At 44.0% G+C, this 17,847-nt stretch overlaps 1 protein-coding gene across 3 annotated transcripts in view; it reads left to right on the top strand.

Moving 5' to 3' along the window:
* PDE6C (phosphodiesterase 6C) overlaps nt 1-17,847 on the top strand; it is a 67,027-nt gene that overhangs the window by 36,112 nt on the left and 13,068 nt on the right. For all 3 annotated transcript variants that reach the window (XM_075935150.2, XM_075935147.2, XM_006113192.3), the window contains exons 12-15: nt 5,902-6,048; nt 6,672-6,779; nt 6,889-6,998; nt 15,891-15,978. In XM_075935150.2, coding sequence (XP_075791265.1) covers nt 5,902-6,048; nt 6,672-6,779; nt 6,889-6,998; nt 15,891-15,978 — 453 coding nt within the window. The remainder of the gene's footprint in view (nt 1-5,901; nt 6,049-6,671; nt 6,780-6,888; nt 6,999-15,890; nt 15,979-17,847) is intronic.

Below are 17,847 nucleotides of genomic sequence, written 5' to 3'. Positions count from 1 at the left end.
ATGGAAACTGAATACTTTATTTGCTTTGTTTGATTGCCACAAGTAGGTAAAAAAGGTCCAAATGCAAAATTAGGAACTAGGGCTCACCTAAATATTCACAAAGCAACAATCAGTTTTTAGTAAATATACAACTTCCTACTGGTTGAACCTTTTCAGAATGAGTTAGATTGTTTAAAACAAGAGAGCCTGGGCTAAAGTAATCTGTGGCACATCTCTATGAAAATCAGCATTGCATCTGAAATTCTGTACTCTTTGTATAGCATTAGCTCCTCCAGGTCCTAGTCTTGAACCAGGATTACACATTGCACCAAACCATAATTAAAATTCACTCTATTATGTTGACCAGTAACGGTATGATAGATATCAAGAAAATAAACGCTGAATGTGTTTTTGATATTGGGACAGGTATATTGCTAACACTCACTGTCATGAGCAGCATACTGATGTAGGCCCTGAGCTTCCAAACATTTAGGCACAAGCTTTATGTCACTCACATGAGTAGTTCCACTGAAAATTACTTACATTCTTAGGGGTTTGCAGGATCAACGTCTTATTTCCAAGAGTTAAAAAGGAAGTACTACTGTGGTCTGAAGGGGTTATAACTGCCTCCTTAAAATGAAATACTATTTGCTCCTCTTAATAATTTTAATTTTGTCTTCATTTTATTTTATGATTAATGGGATTGACTCTGCCATTTGTTATTCAGTCTGAATAAGTGAATATGAATGAATTTTATATGGGAATCTACAGTATATAAAATGGCAAAAACTCAATTTAAAAAGGTGTGTATCTGTGTATGTATTAGTCCAACATACATACAAGGAAAAGAAAATTGTCAGGGTGTCAGAATGAGCCATGAAACTATAGGGCATGAAGTGGGGTAATAGCAGTAGCACCTGATACATTTCTATAATTTTTCAGATATTTGTAAAACTTCAGTTAACTTGTTTTTATTTATTTTGCAATGTAGCAAGAATCTGTGGTTAAAGTTATAGATAATTATCTAAGATGAGCTTTCTCTTTCTACTACTTCCTCCTTCCCCTAAAAACACTGTAGATATCAATATTAAGGCCATATAAGGTTTTTATAGTTAAATTACATCTGATTATATAAGCACATCCAGTAGTGAAACCGAAAGTGTCAAAAGAAAATTTTAAAGTCAGTCCTCTCGATTGGTACTCCTTTCTTTTCATGTGCCTGTATATTTATGCCTGCCTCTGGAATTTCCACGACATGCATCTGATGAAGTGGGTCTTTGCCCATAAAAGCTTATGTTTCAAGCCACTGGACTTCTCTTTGTTTATGCAAATTCAGACTAACACAGCTACCCCTCTGATTCCTAAAATAAAGGGTATTCATGGGGAGAAAGAACACATATTCAGGCAGTCCTGCTGCCAGAACTGTCCCTTGAGGCCATTGGAATCCAGTGTGGTTTAAAGCAGAGTTTGCTCTAAATTGTACTTGGGCCAACTCACTGGCACAGAGCCATCCACAACTGGGTAGGGAAGGGCAAATGAGTGTGACAGATTTGTAGTTTCCTGTAATCTACCAAACACCACCCAGTTTACGTTTGTCTGAGCACTGTTAAGATATTTACTGAACTGTACACATATACTGGGTTAATAGCCAGATAGTAAGAAAACTAACCAGGAAGACGGGTGGTGGCCTAGATAAGAGTTCCTCAGCAAACACCTCAGATTATTAACTGATATCCTACTTTGGCTTCCCTGGCGGGCTTGCCAGATGGGTTTTCCCAGGACTAAGTCACCCACTCTCTGAAGGTGGGGAGATCAAAGGCTAAGAGGGATTTTTAGAGACACTGTCTTAAGGGGAAAGGGACTGTGTTGTGAGATTTTTACGGGCAGGGCTTGGCAACCTTTTCAAACTGAAGAGCTAAACTACATCAACATTCAGAACAAGTGGTCAACAAAGAGCCGTATAAGAATGTCCATGTGCATGACTGAAAATATACAACTTAATATTCCTGAAAATTGACATGATTAATAATAGCATAAATGAAACGTGCTCACAGATTTTATTTAATGGGACTTCAGCTACTGCTGGGGTTGCAGTTTGTGGGTGCAGAAATCAGGGTTGAGCTGTATGAGGGGCTCAGGGCAGGGGGTTGGAGTGTATGGGAGGTGGAGGAAGCAGAGCAGGTGTTAGGGTGGGAAGTAGAGTGTGTGAGAGGACCCTGGGGCCAGATTACTTTGCCTGGCTGGGGCTGGGCTGCTGCACCCAGGCAGCAGTGGCTGGACGAGGGGCTGAGCCAGGATTGCCGCAGCTGGATTGTGGCTTCTACTTCTATCCATGCTACACCATGAGGGGGTCTGCTGCCAGCTCTTCCTGCAGCCAGATGGGGGACCGGGCCACAGGGTCTGCTCCAGGATCGGGGCCAGAGCCAAGACACTACGCTCAGATGGGAGTTGGGCCCTGATTGGGGTCTGGTTAGCCAGGCTGCCGCGGCTGGAGCCCAAACTGGGCCACTACAACTGGGCTGTTGCAGCAGTCTCAGGGCTGCCAGGGTGGGACCATTGGATCTGCCCCAGGAGCACAGTAGCTGGGGACAGACAGTGTCAGTCAGCCGGGCTGCTATGGTCAGTTGGAAGCATCTGCCTCCACCAGCCCTGCTCACTATCCCAGCTGGGAGCATGCATGCGTCCCTTACAGCGCACTCTCAGCTGGCCCTTTAAACAAGCAGAGTGCAACAGCCAGTTCTAGCCGCAGTGCATCCCCTTACGTTCACCTCTGGTTAAAGATGAAATACAGGCAGTCCCCGACTTACGCGGATCCGACTTATGTCGGATCCGCACTTACGAACGGAGCTTTCTCGCCCTGGAAGTCGGGGCGAGAAAGCCCCGTTTGTAAGCTGCTCCGGTGCCCCTGGTCTGCTGGAGACCGTCTCCAGCAGACCAGGGGCACCGGGCGGGTTCCCGCGCTTCTGAGGCTTTGCCAGAGCAAAGCCTCAGAAGTGCGGGAACCGCTGCTGCTGCCCCTTGAGACCCGGTGCCTGTGGTCTGCTGGGGACGGTCCCCAGCAGACCACAGACACCCGGACTGAAGCCGCAGCCGCGGGGGGTCCCGCGCCTCTGAGGCTTTGCCAGAGCAAAGCCTCAGAGGCGCAGGGAACCGCCGCTGCTGCCGCTTTGACTGAAGCGGCAGCAGCGGCGGTTCCCTGCGCCTCTGAGGCTTTGCTCTGGCAAAGCCTCAGAGGCGCGGGACCCCCCCGCGGCTGCGGCTTCAGTCCGGGTGCCTGTGGTCTGCTGGGGACCGTCCCCAGCAGACCACAGGCACCCAGACTGGAGCGGCAGCAGCGGCGGGGTCCCTCGCCTCTGAGGCTTTGCCAGAGCAAAGCCTCAGAGGCGCGGCACCCCGCTGCCGCTGCGGCTCTGCTCCCCGTGTCCCTGGTCTGCTGGGGGGGGGGGGGGCGCAGCTAGTGTGCTCCCCCCCCCAGCAGACCAGGCTTTTGTTTTGGACTCTGGGGCAGAGCAGCTGGGGCGCTGCCGATTGGTCCTGCAGCGCCCGTGGGCACTACTGGACCAACCCGGCAGTACCCCAGCTGCTCTGCCCCAGGTCCTGATTCAGCCGCTGCTGGTCAGTTTCAGCAGCGGCTGAATCAGGACGTCTGGGGCAGAGCAGATGGGGTGCTGCTGGGTTGGTCCAGTAGCACCCCAGCTGCTCTGCCCCAGGCGTCCCCAAGTCAGCTTCTGCTGAAACTGACCAGTGCTGACTACAGGAAGCCCCAGGCAGAGTTGCTCTGCCCCGGGCTTCCTGGAATCAGCTGCTGATCAGTTTCAGCAGCAGCTGACTTGGGGACGCCTGGGGTTCTTAAGTTGATTCTGTATGTAAGTCAGAACTGGCGGTCAGTTTCAGCAGTGTCTGAATCTGGACGCCAGTTCCGACTTACATACAGATTCAACTTAAGAACAAACCTACAGTCCCTATCTTGTACGTAACCCGGGGACTGCCTGTAGAGAAAAAACAAACATCTTGACGTGTCATTATGCATTTTTAAAATTTTGAATTAATTTTTCATTTTCATTTAAAAATGTGCATGTATTCTGGGAATGACAAAAGAGCCATATTTGGTTCCATACTGAGCCATATTTGGCTCGAGAGCCCTACGTTGCTGACTTCTGCTTAAGGGGAAGAAACTGCCTTCCAGTGTTTGGGAGTGTCTCAAGGTAGCTTAGGCCACCTAGGATCTCTGATAAGAGAAGACAAGTCTTTAGGTAAGATAAGCACTAGGGCTGTCCATTGAGATGCGTTAACACTTGCAATTAACGCAGTCCAGGATTAACGTGTTAATTTTTTTAACATGTTAATTGCAGGCGTTAATGTTGCGCTGGCCCTTTGAAGTGCCGCTGCCTCTATCTTATAGAAACAGAAAAGGGGAGGGGGGAATCAGCTAATCCACTAGTCAACTGACTATTCAAAAAGCATTTGCTTACAGGATAGTTGACTAGTCTTTAAGGGTAAGTCTACACTACCCTCCTAGTTCGAACTAGGAGGGTAATGTAGGCATACCGCACTTGCAAATGAAGCCCAGGATTTGAATTTCCCGGGCTTCATTTGCATAAGCGGGGAGCCGCTATTTTTAAAACCCTGCTGGTTCGAACCCCGTGCAGCGTGGCTACACGGGGCTCGAACTAGGTAGTTCGGACTAGGCTTCCTATTCCGAACTACTGGTACACCTTGTTCCTCGTTCCACGAGGTGTACCGGTAGTTCGGAATAGCAAGCCTAGTCCGAACTACCTAGTTCGAGCCCCGTGTAGCCGCGCTGCACGGGGTTTGAACCAGCAGGGTTTTAAAAATGGCGGCTCCCCGCTTATGCAAATGAAGCCCGGGAAATTCAAATCCCGGGCTTCATTTGCAAGTGCGGTATGCCTACATTACCCCGCTAGTTCGAACTAGCGGGGTAGTGTAGACATACCCTAACTTCCCTCTTGAGGATCAGCTTGAGTGCCCAGCTGATCCTCGGCTCCTAATGTGCTGCCCCTTTGAGGTGCTGGGGCGGTGTTTCTAAGGGGCAGCACAACATGGAGCCCGGGATCAGCTGGGAACTCCAACTGATCCTGGGTTCCGTGTTGCGTTGGCCCTTTGATGCACCACCACAGCGCTTCAAAGGGGCAGTGTTGCATGGAGCCCGAGGTCAGCTGGGGACTCCAGCTGACCCCGGGCTCCACCTTGTGCTGCCCTTTGGAAACACTGCTGCGGCGCTTCCAAGGGGCAGCGCTGCATGGAGCCTGGAGTCAGCTGGGGACTCTAGTTAATGCTGGGCTGCATGAAACACTGCCCCATTGAAATGCTGCAGTGGCATTTCAAAGAGGAGGCGCACGTGATTAATCGCAATTAAATTTTTTAATCGCCTGGAAGCCCTAATAAGCACGCCCATAGGACTTTTATTATCCTAAAAAGGCTTTTCATTTGCTGTGCTGTATTCCTGTTCTTACAGTTTAAACAACATTGTTTGGGTCACTTTAGACAGTGCTAGTCAAAAGTTCCTGAAAGGAAGAACTGCAGGTACTGTGTGCAGTCAGACTTGCTGAATAATCTTTGTTGATGGGAGAAACTATATTATAATATGGATGTTGCTGGAATGCAGGTGGGGAAGAAATACTAGTTTGCAGGAAGCAATGAATGGCACCCATCCCCTTTGTTTGACCAGAAATTACAGTTTAACATATACTAGTGTGCATTGAAACCTGAGAGTTATGTACACAGTGGGCTTGACCATGAGATCTTTCTACAGGGATAGAGTAATAAAGCAAGTTTACTGGTACAAATGTTAGATATGCAGGTGTTTGTACATAGATATCAGTGTATCTGAACTTACTTCCTTACTCTAGTTTCCTTCTTACAAAGCAAAACTGTTGTGGTCTTTTTTTTCCTTCCTAACAGAAAGAGGAATTACCTGATCCAAAGGAAGTGGAACTTTATGAATTCCGTTTCAGTGACTTTCCCGTTACAGAACACGGCTTGATTAAGTGCGGAATACGATTATTCTTTGAAATAAATGTGGTTGAAAAGTTCAAAGTCCCAGCAGAGGTCAGATTTATGTTGTCGTATTAGGTACATTTCCCCCCTCAGTTCTGAGTTCTTTTAACTAGAACAGCCCCACAGTAAAATATTAGAAGCAACATCAGTTCTTAGCTTTTTATATAAAAAATATTCTATATATTTACTTTTCCACTGTTCTGAGTAGCTATTTTTCACAGATTCTCAATAACGATGTAAAGCTCAATGGCACATTGTTGTATGGTGTAGATAAGAAATTAAACTACCATTAACTTGCATAACAGTGAAAAGTATCATGAGCTTTCGTGGGCAAAACCCACTTCTTCAGATGAGATTATCTCATCTGAAGAAGTGGGTTTTGCCCACGAAAGCTCATGATACTATACAAATATTTTTGTTAGTCTCTAAGGTGTCACAAGACTACCCTTTTTTAAGTTGTTTTTCAAGTTAGAGACTAACATGGCTACCTCTCTGAGACTTGTATAACAGTGGTTAGCTTTTACGTTTATTTTAATTAAAAACATTATTTGAGCTTTGCAGAAGATACCTATTTTCCTGTAAAGATATGAAATTGCATTTTAATTTTACAGATGTTCCAGGACTTTGTTATATTTTAACACTCCTGAGTATGAAATCCCTTTTATTTGTAACAGGTACTTACAAGATGGATGTATACTGTCAGAAAGGGTTATCGGGATATAACGTACCATAACTGGCGGCATGGATTCAACGTGGGGCAAACAATGTTCACCTTATTAATGGTATGTTTTGTCACTGTAAACCTATCTTATGTTAAATTTGTAGTTTCTTTAATTTCAATGGTAAAACTCAAGCCAGTATATACTCAAAAAAGCCTCTCCTCCTTTATAGACAGGAAGACTAAAGAAATATTATACTGATCTAGAAGCCTTCGCTATGGTTGCAGCTGCTTTCTGCCATGATATTGATCACAGAGGAACCAATAATTTGTATCAGATGAAGTAAGTTCAGATACACTGATATCTATGTGCGAACACCTGCATATCTAACATTTGTACCAGTAACTAAAACAAAGATATGAATATATCACCACATGCAAAGATACAAACTATACTATTTTCCATAATTATTTGCAAAACATGCTTTTTGTATTCAGCACTATGCAAAGCACATCTATCAAGAGAGTCTGACCCAGAGTATTTATAGCCTATATGAAAACACCAAAACAACACACTCTGGAAGAGCCTGAGGAAGGAGTCCCCTTAGCTAATGTTTTTCCTAATTTAAAGATAAGGTGAGCCACTTTTGTGCTTGGATTCTGTGAGTGCTACCCATGTTGAAGGTGTGCAGATAGAACGATCGAAGGAAATGAAATGGGTATTGGAGCTAACAAACACTGTTGACAGAGTGAAGCTGGTGACAGGGAACACAATAGGATACAAGAGTTAAGATGCGGGCCAGCGTGAAGCTGCATAGAGTCTAGAAAATGAAAACTAGGAGCTTAATCCTGCTCCTTCTGAAGTCAGTGACAACTCTTGTTGACATTAGTATTACAGATCAAGCTCCATGTGCAAGATTCTCACCGCCATTCTGGGTCCTTTATGATGAGTGAAAGCGCCAAAGTTGTGCATACACTACAGCTGGGAGTGTTCCTTCAAACCTGAATAGACAAATTTACAGCAGTTCAGCTCAAGACAGCATGCAGAAATTCATGAAAAATGTAGGGCTGAAAGAGAACTTGAGAGGTCTAATCCAGCTCCCAGACTGAGGCAGGACTGAGGCCATGTCTTCAATAAACAGAAGATCCACACTGCTGCAATCAATGTTCTGGAGTTCAATTTAGCGAGTCTAATTAAGACTCGCTAAATTGAACTCAGAGGGTACCCCTGTTGGCATCTGGTACTCCTGCTTCTGCCAGGAGTAAGGGAAGCTGAGGGAAGCATTTGCTCCCATTGGCCTTTCATTGTGGGGAAAGCGGGGAAACTCGAAACAAGGTACATCAAGTCCAGCTAGATAATTAACATAGCTTGAGTTGTGTATCTTGATGCAATGTTCCCTTTTAGTGTGGACCTGGATTAAACATGTCTAGACCATCTCTGACAGCTGTTTGTCTAAACTGTTACTAAAAAGCTTCAAGGACTGTGATTCCACAACCTCCCTTGGAAGTCTGTTCCAGAAGATTAGTTACCCTTGTATCTAATTTAAGTTTCCCTTGCTCATATTAAGCACACTGCTTCTCGTCCTACTTTTACAGCAGTTCAACTCATGACAATCCTCTTTATAAACTTATTTGAAATGTGTTTATTAGGTCCCCTTTCAGACTTCTTTTTTCAAGATGAAAAATGCTCAGTTTTAACCTTTCCTCGTGGTCACAGTTTCTAAACCATTAATACTTTTGGTTGCTCTCCTCCAGACTCCTCCATTTTGTCCACATCTTTCTTAAAGTGCATAGCCCAGTCCTAGATACAGTACTCCAGCTGAGGCCTCACCAGGATCAAGTAAAGTAGAACAATTAGCTTATGTCTTACACATAACTCTCCTGTTAATAGAGCCCCAGAATACTAGCTCTGATTTTTTTGCAACTGTATAACACTGTTTATTCATTCAATTTATGATCCACTATAACCTCCAAATCTTTTTCAGCAGTATTACCACCAATTAATTTATTCCACATTACATAGCTATGCATTTTTCCTTCCTAAGTGAAGTACTTTGAACAGGGGTTTTTTTTTATTGAATTTTATCTAATTGGGCTAATTTCAGACTAGTTCTCTAATTTGTTAAGATAGTTTTCAATTTTAATCCTGTCTTCCAAAGTATTTGCAACTCCTCCCACCTTGGTATTATTTACAGATTTTATGAGCACACTTTCCACTCCATTATCGAAGTCATTGATTAAAAGATTGAACAGAATCAGACACAGGACTGACCTCTGTGGGACTCCACTAAATATGTCCTCATAGTTTGACCATGAACCATAACTAGTCTTTGAGTACAGACTTTCAACCAGTTTTTTACCCACTTCCTAGTAATTTTATTTAAACCACATTGTGCTAAGCTATGTCTATACTGCACCCATTTTGCGCAAGAAATATGCAAATGAGGCTAAGCGTGGAATATTGCTGAGCCTTATTTGCATAATTAATGAGCACCCACTTTTTACACAAAAGGCTTTTGCACAAAAAGGAGCTGTCTCCATGGCTCCTTTTTGCGCAAAACCCCCTCTTGCGCAAGAGCCATTTTTCTGGAAAAAAAATGTGGAAGAACAGCTCTTGCGCAAGAGGGGTTTTTTTGTGCAAAAGCCTCTTGTGCAAAAAGCAGGTGCTCATTAATTATGCAAATGAGGCTCAGCAATATTCCACGCTTAGCATTATTTGCATATTTCTTGCACAAAATGGGTGCAGTATAGATATAGCACTGGTGAACTTATGACATCATGTGGGACTATGTCAAAAGTCTTACTGAAATCAAGATAGAAATAAACATAAATACATAATAAATAAATAAATAAATAAATAAGATCAATCTCCATGGCCAGTAACTCTGACAAAGAAGAGAAATTGGGTTGGTTTGGCATGATTTGTTTTTAACAAAACCATGCTGGCTATTACTTATTATAACCATTATCCGCCAGGTGCTTAGAAAATGATTGTTTAATAATTTGTTCCAAATATCAAAGTTAGGTTGATTTTTCAATAATTTTCTGAGTCCTCTATGTTCCTCTTTTTAAAGGTGGGCAAATATAGAACTATTCTCTAGTCTTTTGAAATCTCTTGAAACCTATCTTCAATTAGTTCTTGAAAATAATTGCTAATGATTACAAGATTGCTTCAGCTAGTCCCTTTTTAAGTATCTTGGGATGTATTTCACCAAGTCGTACCAATTTGAATACATCTAAGTTACCTAAATATTCTATATCATATTGTTCCCTATTTTGGCTTGCATTACTTCCCCCTTATATATAACATTAATTAGGTGATGTATGTGACCACCATTTACCTTTTTAATGGTACCTGAAGCAAAATAAGAGTTCAGCATTTTTTATGCTGTCCATTATTGGCTCTCCTTCCCCGCTAAATAGAGGACTTACACTTTCCTTCCTCTTTCTCCGACTTCTAATAGATTTATAAACCTCCTCTTATTGCCTTTATATCCCTTGCTAGGTGTAACCCATTTTGTGCCTTAGCCTTTCTATTTTTGTCCTTAATTGCTTGTATTACTTTTTTGCACTCGTCCTTCACAATTTATCTTTATTTCCACTTTTTTTAGGCTTCCTTTTTTAGTTTCAGCTAAAGAACTTCTGCTGGAACCATAGTTGCTCTTATTCTTCTTATCTTTCCTTCATAGTAAGATTATTTTTGGTGTTATTTTGGTGTTTTGGCATTTGGTGTTTTGGCATTTTTAATATTGTTTCTTGGAGAAACTGCTAGCTCTCCTGAACTCCCTTTTCCCTTTGGGGAAAAAAAAATCAAAGGATCTCATCTACCTCTTCTTTGAGCCTAAGTCTGCATTTCTGTAATTCATTGTCATTATTCTGCTCCTCTCACTCCTTCCTGTCCTTACACCCAGGAAATCAATTATTTCATAATCACTTTGACCTGAGTTTGCTTTCCACTTTCATATTCATTACCCATTCCTTTCTCTTAGCAAAGGCGTAGTTTTGTGATGGCAGGTGGGGCAGCAGCTGTGAGCACTGGGACACAGCTTGCTTTTCATCCTGTTCCCCAGACTATCAGGGAGCGAGGAGAAAGTACTTGCATTCCATGCTTTATTCCCTGCCTCCTCTCCCTTCACCAGCCAGGAGTGAGAAGCATGAACAGAATGCAAGTACTTTCCTTTCGCTCCCTGTAGTCTGAAGAACGGGATGAAAAGCAAGCCGCATCCCAGTGCACATGGTTGCTGCCCTCCCAAAACTCTGCCCTTACCCTTAGTTAGAATAAAGTCTAAAATGACTGCCCCCCCATGTTTCTTTATCCACCTTCTGAAACAAAACGTTATCCTCAACACATGGAAAGAATTTACTAGACAATTTGTGTTTTGCCATATTACTTTTCCTATAGATGTTGGGGTTGTCACCCATTATTACCAGACCTTTGGATATTTATTATTTGTTTTAGAAATGTCCTATTTACTTCTTGCTTATTTGGTGGATTATAATAGACCATCTACCATGACATTTCCCCCTTTTAATGTTCACCTAGGCTACATCTACACTGGCATGATCTTGCGCAAGAACTCTTTTGCAGAAGAGTTCCTGTGCAAAAACTCTTCTAGAAGAGAGCGTCTACACCGGCATGTGCGTTTGTGCAAGAGATGTGCTTTTGCACAAAAGCATCCATGTCAGCGTAGACGCTCTCTTGTGCAAGAAAGCTCTGATGGCCATTTTAACCATAGGGCTTTTTGCACAAGAAATTCATGTTGCCTGTCTACACTGGCCTCTTGCGCAAGAACAGTTGCGCAAGAGGGCTTATTCCTGAGTGGGTGCATCAGAGTTCTTGCACAAGAAGCCCTGATTTCAGACATTAGAACGTCAGTGTACTTGCGCAAGAACTCACGGCCAGTGTAGACAGGCAGCAAGTTTTTGTGCAAAAGCGACTGCTTTTGTGCAAGATCATGCCAATGTAGACACAGCCCTAGAGTCTTTTAACTAGTCTGCCTCTCTCTCCTTCTGGATCCTAGAAAAAATTCTGTATATATTCTTAATGTATAATGCAACTCCTCTTCCCTTTTTTCCCTGACCATCCTTCCTGAACAAGTGTACTAATAATCAATCATGACTCTAATGTCCATGCTGCCAATTAATTTGTACTTTAATATATGTACTAATATTTCTAGTTCTTTCTGGTTATTTCCCATAATCCTTGCATTTGTGACTAAACCTCTAAAACGTTAAGCAGGGTTCCACTCCCATCCCCTATGCCTGGGCATGGACTTGAGTAGCTTTGATTTAGCAGTCACTTGTGCCATTAAAGATGGAGTAAAATACTTTGTCCTTTTAGGAGTGTGATCAGGCAGAGCATACATACTTACTCTACAGTGATTTAAAAAACAATTAGAGTCAGATCCAGTTGATGTAAATAGGTGTAGGTCTGCTGGCTACAGTGCATCTATGCCAACTTATACCAGTAAGGCCCTGGCACGCATAGCTCTGTGTATAAGATATTCATGGGGTGGTAGAGAGATTTTCTATTCACTAATAAATGATTGTGGTGATCCAATATGTATAAATACTTAATTTAATTTTTTTCTCCTTGTTGCATTATTGGGCATAGCTAGGGCCCCACTTTTCATCTGAAAGTCGATTAATCTTTTATTGTACATCATAATCAATTGCTTCTATGCATTTGCTAACCAACTCCCCTCAACCCACCCTCCACACTTCTATAGGTTCTCGGTTCTCAGTAGCTAGAGAACATAATAATCATATTTTGGAGAATATTCTTTCAGCAACTGCAGGTAATGCCCCTCCTCCCTTCCCATGAAGGAATTTTCAAGTTGTACTCTGTGGTAATGATGTTAAGGGATTTTCTAATTATTGTCAGGGATTCTCCAGATGACACAAAAGAGACAGACTGATTCTCACTGGGCACCATTCACCCAAAGAATTTTAAAAGTGATGAGGCCAGATCTTCCTACCAGGGTCTGACTGAAAGGGTGTGTCTAGACTACATGCCTCCTTCGACGGAGGCATGTAGATTAGCCAGATCGGAAGAGGGAAATGAAGCCGCGATTAAAATAATCGCGGCTTCATTTAAATTTAAATGGCCGCCCCGATCTGCCGATCAGCTGTTTGTCGGCAGATCGGGGGAGTCTGGACGCGATGCCCCGACAAAGAAGCCTTTCTTCATCGACACAGGTAAGCCTGGTTTCACGAGGCTTACCTGTGTCGATGAAGAAAGGCTTCTTTGTCGGGGCATCGCGTCCAGACTCCCCCGATCTGCCGACAAACAGCTGATCGGCAGATCGGGGCGGCCATTTAAATTTAAATGAAGCCGCGATTATTTTAATCGCGGCTTCATTTCCCTCTTCCGATCTGGCTAATCTACATGCCTCCGTCGAAGGAGGCATGTAGTCTAGACACACCCAAAGGTCCATTCATGAGGTCAGCCAGGGTGAGCAATCTATGACAGCTATTGGGCTTTACCACCACACCATAGTTCCCTCCAAGGCATGCACCTGCATGGCCATGCACATAAAATTCTCCACCCGCCCACCTCCTTTGCAGAGCCATGCAGCAGTGTGCCAATGGAAGGTGAGCTGCTGGTGGTGGGGGCGGCAGGCGGGGGAGGCTCAGCCAGGCAGCTCTTTGCTGTCCTCGTCTCCCAGGGCTGCAGCTAGAGCCATGTTATAACTGTCCAGCTGCTCCAGGGGTTGGGACTGAGGCCAGGGCTGCGTGGAGCAGCTGCTCCTCCAGCTGCCAGGGTTGGGGCCAGTACTGCATGGCCACAGCAGCGGCTCCTCCAGCTGCTGGGGCCAGCCCGCAACTGCATGGCGATGGCAGCGGCTGCTCCAGCCACCATGGCCGGCATCAGGCTGCGTAGCAGCAGTAGCAGCATCTGTTGCTCAGGTGGCTGGGGCTGCCACCCAGGAGTAGCTGGAAAGTCACCACACAGCCATGGCCCCAGCTTTAGCCCCGGGGAAGGGCTGGAGCAGGGCTAGGGCAACGTGGTAGCTGCTTCTGGAGCACGCCACAGGGCAGCTGCCAGGACTGGACCTAGGGCTGTGGTGTGGCTGCTCCAGGGCCTGGAGCCGTGGTGCACCATGGAGATGCCAAGGAGCTACTGTAGCAGGGGCTGCTGCTGTAGTGGGGGATCAGGCTACCATTCTTCTGACATCATCATGGTGGAACGGCGCTAGAGACACTAGGCCTTCACCCTAGCCCTCAAGTGAGTTGCCTTTCCCTTCTGCCTTGGGGGTGCAGGTAGCCTTCCTGAGGGGAAAGTGCATGATGGCACTGCTCAGCACCTGGGCCCGCTGAAGCCCTCAGCGCTAACTACCACTTGTCCTCCTTCTGTTCTGCCGCCTTGTGCAGATAGCAACAATATAGCTCAGACACTAAGTGGAGGGTAACCAGGACAGGGACCCAGCTGGGGGAGGAGGTGATGTTGACTCCCACAGCAGCATGCGACAGGCTCCCAGCAGCACTGCAGAAGGGGAAAGGCAGAGGGGGAAAGGCACACCATGCCCTGGATTTCACCTGGTTGTGCCAGTGGGTGTCTATGCTGTTTGTGCAGCATTATGCAGTGTGGCCATTTTGCACTCCAGTGGCACAAAGGTACTCTAAAGACAGTGATCTCACTTCTTTACTTGGGTCTTACCCCCAGTATAGGTAGAGGGTATGTAATGAAATGGCTCTGTGGTGCCCCCACCCTGTAAAGCTCCCAAGATAGGGGCATTTTGGAGGAAAACTAGAGCAGTGCTGCACTGTGCTTTTTCTTGGCCTCCTATGACTTCTATTAACTATGGGCAGTGCAGACTTAGAGCAGCCTTGAGACTAATTTAACATACAACAGCAGCTGGATTGCTTCTGGCAAGATGGTAAATACAGAAGGCACAACAGGGGCTTAGATACATCTTTCACTCTTCCAGCAGTCCTGCACTGATGCACTGTGGTCAGGCCTTAGTATCCTAATAAAAGTTGGGAAATGCTGTAGTTTGAACTTTTCTGCTGGATCTCATGCTTCTGATATTGCTAGCAAACTCTCCAACATCCTTTTGGTGTTTTGAATTCCAACAGTAATCATAGAACCACAGGACTGGAAGGGAGATCATCTACTCTACATCTAGCTGGGGGAAGGTCTGGGAGAGGCCTATAAACAGAGGAAGTTGGCTACTGAAAACTTTGCAGTATTAATTTTCTTTTTGTTTGACTTCATATTAAATAAACATTTAAAGTCATGAACCTTGTTAATTATCCCTTGTTTCAGTGTTCGTTCTTCTATAACATTTTACAAAATATAAATTTTTGTTAATAACTTAGGTGCCACAGTGGCGCACATCCAAACAAGCGCACATGCCTCAGTATTGGTGCACAAGACAAAACTCACTTTGCTCATGGATGGAAAATCTTAGAGGGAACACTGCACCACACATGTACAGATTAATGAATGGCACACATTCCTCTTTGGTTCATCCCAAAAATTAACGTGTTAGCCAAGGAAAAGAAAAAGCTAAGCATAGACCATGTTCAAAAACAACTAGAATAAGGCCTAGACATGATCCTCTGCCTCACTGCCCAGAATTCTAGTGCAGAGCTGGAATTACTTGTTTAACACTCAGTATGAGGTAAGAAAAAGGATTATGTGACAGGCTGAAGAGGTATGAACTTCCAGGAACTGCATAGTATATAAAGCTTTAAGTACTTTCTGTGGGATAGGGCCGAAGGATGTAAGAGGAAAGAAATAGCATACCACAGTTGACATGGCAATTTAAGCAAGCCACAATAAATTAGAAACTCAGTGGCATAGTCCACTTTGAATGATACCAACCAGAAGAGAGGTCAAGAGCCTAAAAAAGTAATAAATGCAAACAGCTAGACAACAGCTACCTTTCTGTACAAAGAAGGTGTATTGATTTAATAAACAAGCATTGCTAATACACAGGACAAAATCTGGTACATTTTCAAAGGGGACCTAACTGCTCCTTGTGTCTTTGCAACTCCTTTCCTTAATCTTTTCTCACTGACAGTGCTGAAGGCATATATATATATTGAGTCATTTTTTCACCAGGTATTGGTCTGTATCATGCCTCAGAACTAGGTTAGTCAAGTGATGTTAAACCATTTCAAACTTCCTCTGTGGATTAGGCAGCTCAACTGAAACATTAATGATACTAACTTAAAAAATAGTCATAAAAATATGAAACATTTTAAACAATTACTTATTTTTCAACAGGTCAGCTTCTCCATTAGCAAAACTTCATGGATCTTCCATCTTAGAAAGACATCATCTAGAGTATAGCAAAACTCTACTACAAGATGAGGTTAGTATATTAACCCTTTCTACTAAAACTGATAAATATCAAAGCTTTTTATAGATTCTGACCTTTCCAACAGGCCTGGGTTAAACTTTGTATCTCTCTGATGAACTCATTACTCTAAGGTTGCTGGCTGGCTATTATGTTTGAATTAGATTTCAAAGAAAATACTTTTTTTAAAATTAGCCATATTCAAATAATGTTAAGGCTTTAACCAAAACTTACAAAAGCTAGGATGGCCAACCTAAAGTCCTACACACTGGGCTAAATTATGGTCTTAACAACAGTCATGCAACTCCATTGACAGTGAAAGAATTGTTGCCTAAATAGGGTCTGAATAAGGACTGTAGGATTTACCCTTTATGCTTAGCTTACATTATTAACACTTTTTTCTATTTTTGCAACACAGTTAATATTGAGCTGCATCACAAGATAAAAGAATGCTTTAGGGATTAAGATATTAGACTGAGATTCCGGAGATCTGGATTCAGTTCCTAATAGTGGTGTCTGGTACCCAACAATAAGTGGTTGAGCTGGAATTAGCAATAAGATTCCCGCTTCCTCCTGACCCTTGCTTGTACTCACAGGTATTTCTGATTTCCCCCAAAAAATCAACTAATTTAACAGCTAATACTCTTTCCCCTTCCTTCAATAGTTCCTTCGTGGCAACTCCCACCGTTAATTCTTACTCCCTCAGTTTTTCCTGGTTGGGACCCTGGTGTTACTCCTGAGAAAGTGACCATGAATCTCTAGACTGAGATGGTTCAGACTCTTGGGCTATGTCTACACTGCAGGCTTCTTGTGCAAGAACTGTTTTGTGCAAGAGTTCTTATGCAAAAGGTCTTGCACAAGACCGTGTCCACACTGCCACATGGTTTTGCACAGGAGATGTGGTTTTGCACAAGAGCACCCATGGCAGTGTGGATGCGCTCTTGCGCAAGAAAGCTCTGATGGCCATTTTAGCCACAGGGGTTTCTTGTGCAAGAAACCCCGTTGCCCGTCCACACTGCCTTCTTGCGCAAGAGGGCTTATTCTTCATGGGGAGAGGAATAACTCTTGTGCAAGAAGCCCTCTGTTCCAACACTGTACTGTAAATTTACTTGCGCAAGAACACATGTGCAGTGTAGACACTCCGCAAGTTTTTGTGCAAGAACAGCCATTATTGTGCAAAAAGCCTGCAGCATAGACATAGTCTCCGGGTATGTCTACACTGTAATAAGTGAGCCTAAGTCAGCAGTCACAAGCCAACAGTAGGTATTTATGCAATATAGATGTAGCCTTTGAGAATAACCAAAAGGCAATTTCTGAGCATGTGCATTTCAATGGAGAGAGATAATATAGGGTGTGGAAACCAAATAACCGCATGTGCACCTTCATCCCCAGATTGCATCTTATGGTGCCACTGTTCTGAAGATGTTACAGATGTTGCTAGTCCCTCTCTCCCCTGAATGGTGCTGCACTAAAGGGCTGGAATCCTTCTCTCACACACCCCGAGCTCTGTATCCTCTCTGCTACTCTCGCCACTGTGCTGTTCAAGAGTAGGGGGGGAAAGAAAGGAATCTGCTACAAAGGGTATTGTTAGCTTGTTTAAAGAAATAAAAGAAAGAGCTTTTAATAATTGTAGCTCTGGCCAGGATTTCCCCCCAACCAGCCACCACTGGTTCCCAGCTCTGTCACAGGTTATGTTTACACTGCACTCCTCTTGTGGGAGGAAATAGGATATGGGTAGCTACTCAATTCAGTGAACAGCAGACTGCATCCACACTGCCGTGTGGATCTGCACACGGCAGGGAAGAAGGAGAGGGCAATAAGCTTAAGCAGTCTAAGAAAAATGTCAAAGTCTGAGACTGTCAGAGGCCCAGTATCCTCATTCTC

Source organism: Pelodiscus sinensis, chromosome 8 (genome assembly GCF_052426305.1).
Source record: "Pelodiscus sinensis isolate ZL-2025 chromosome 8, ASM5242630v1, whole genome shotgun sequence".
NCBI lineage: Eukaryota > Metazoa > Chordata > Testudines > Trionychidae > Pelodiscus > Pelodiscus sinensis.
The sequence above is the reverse complement of the archived record's forward strand: the minus strand, read 5'-3'. Positions and strand labels throughout refer to the sequence as shown.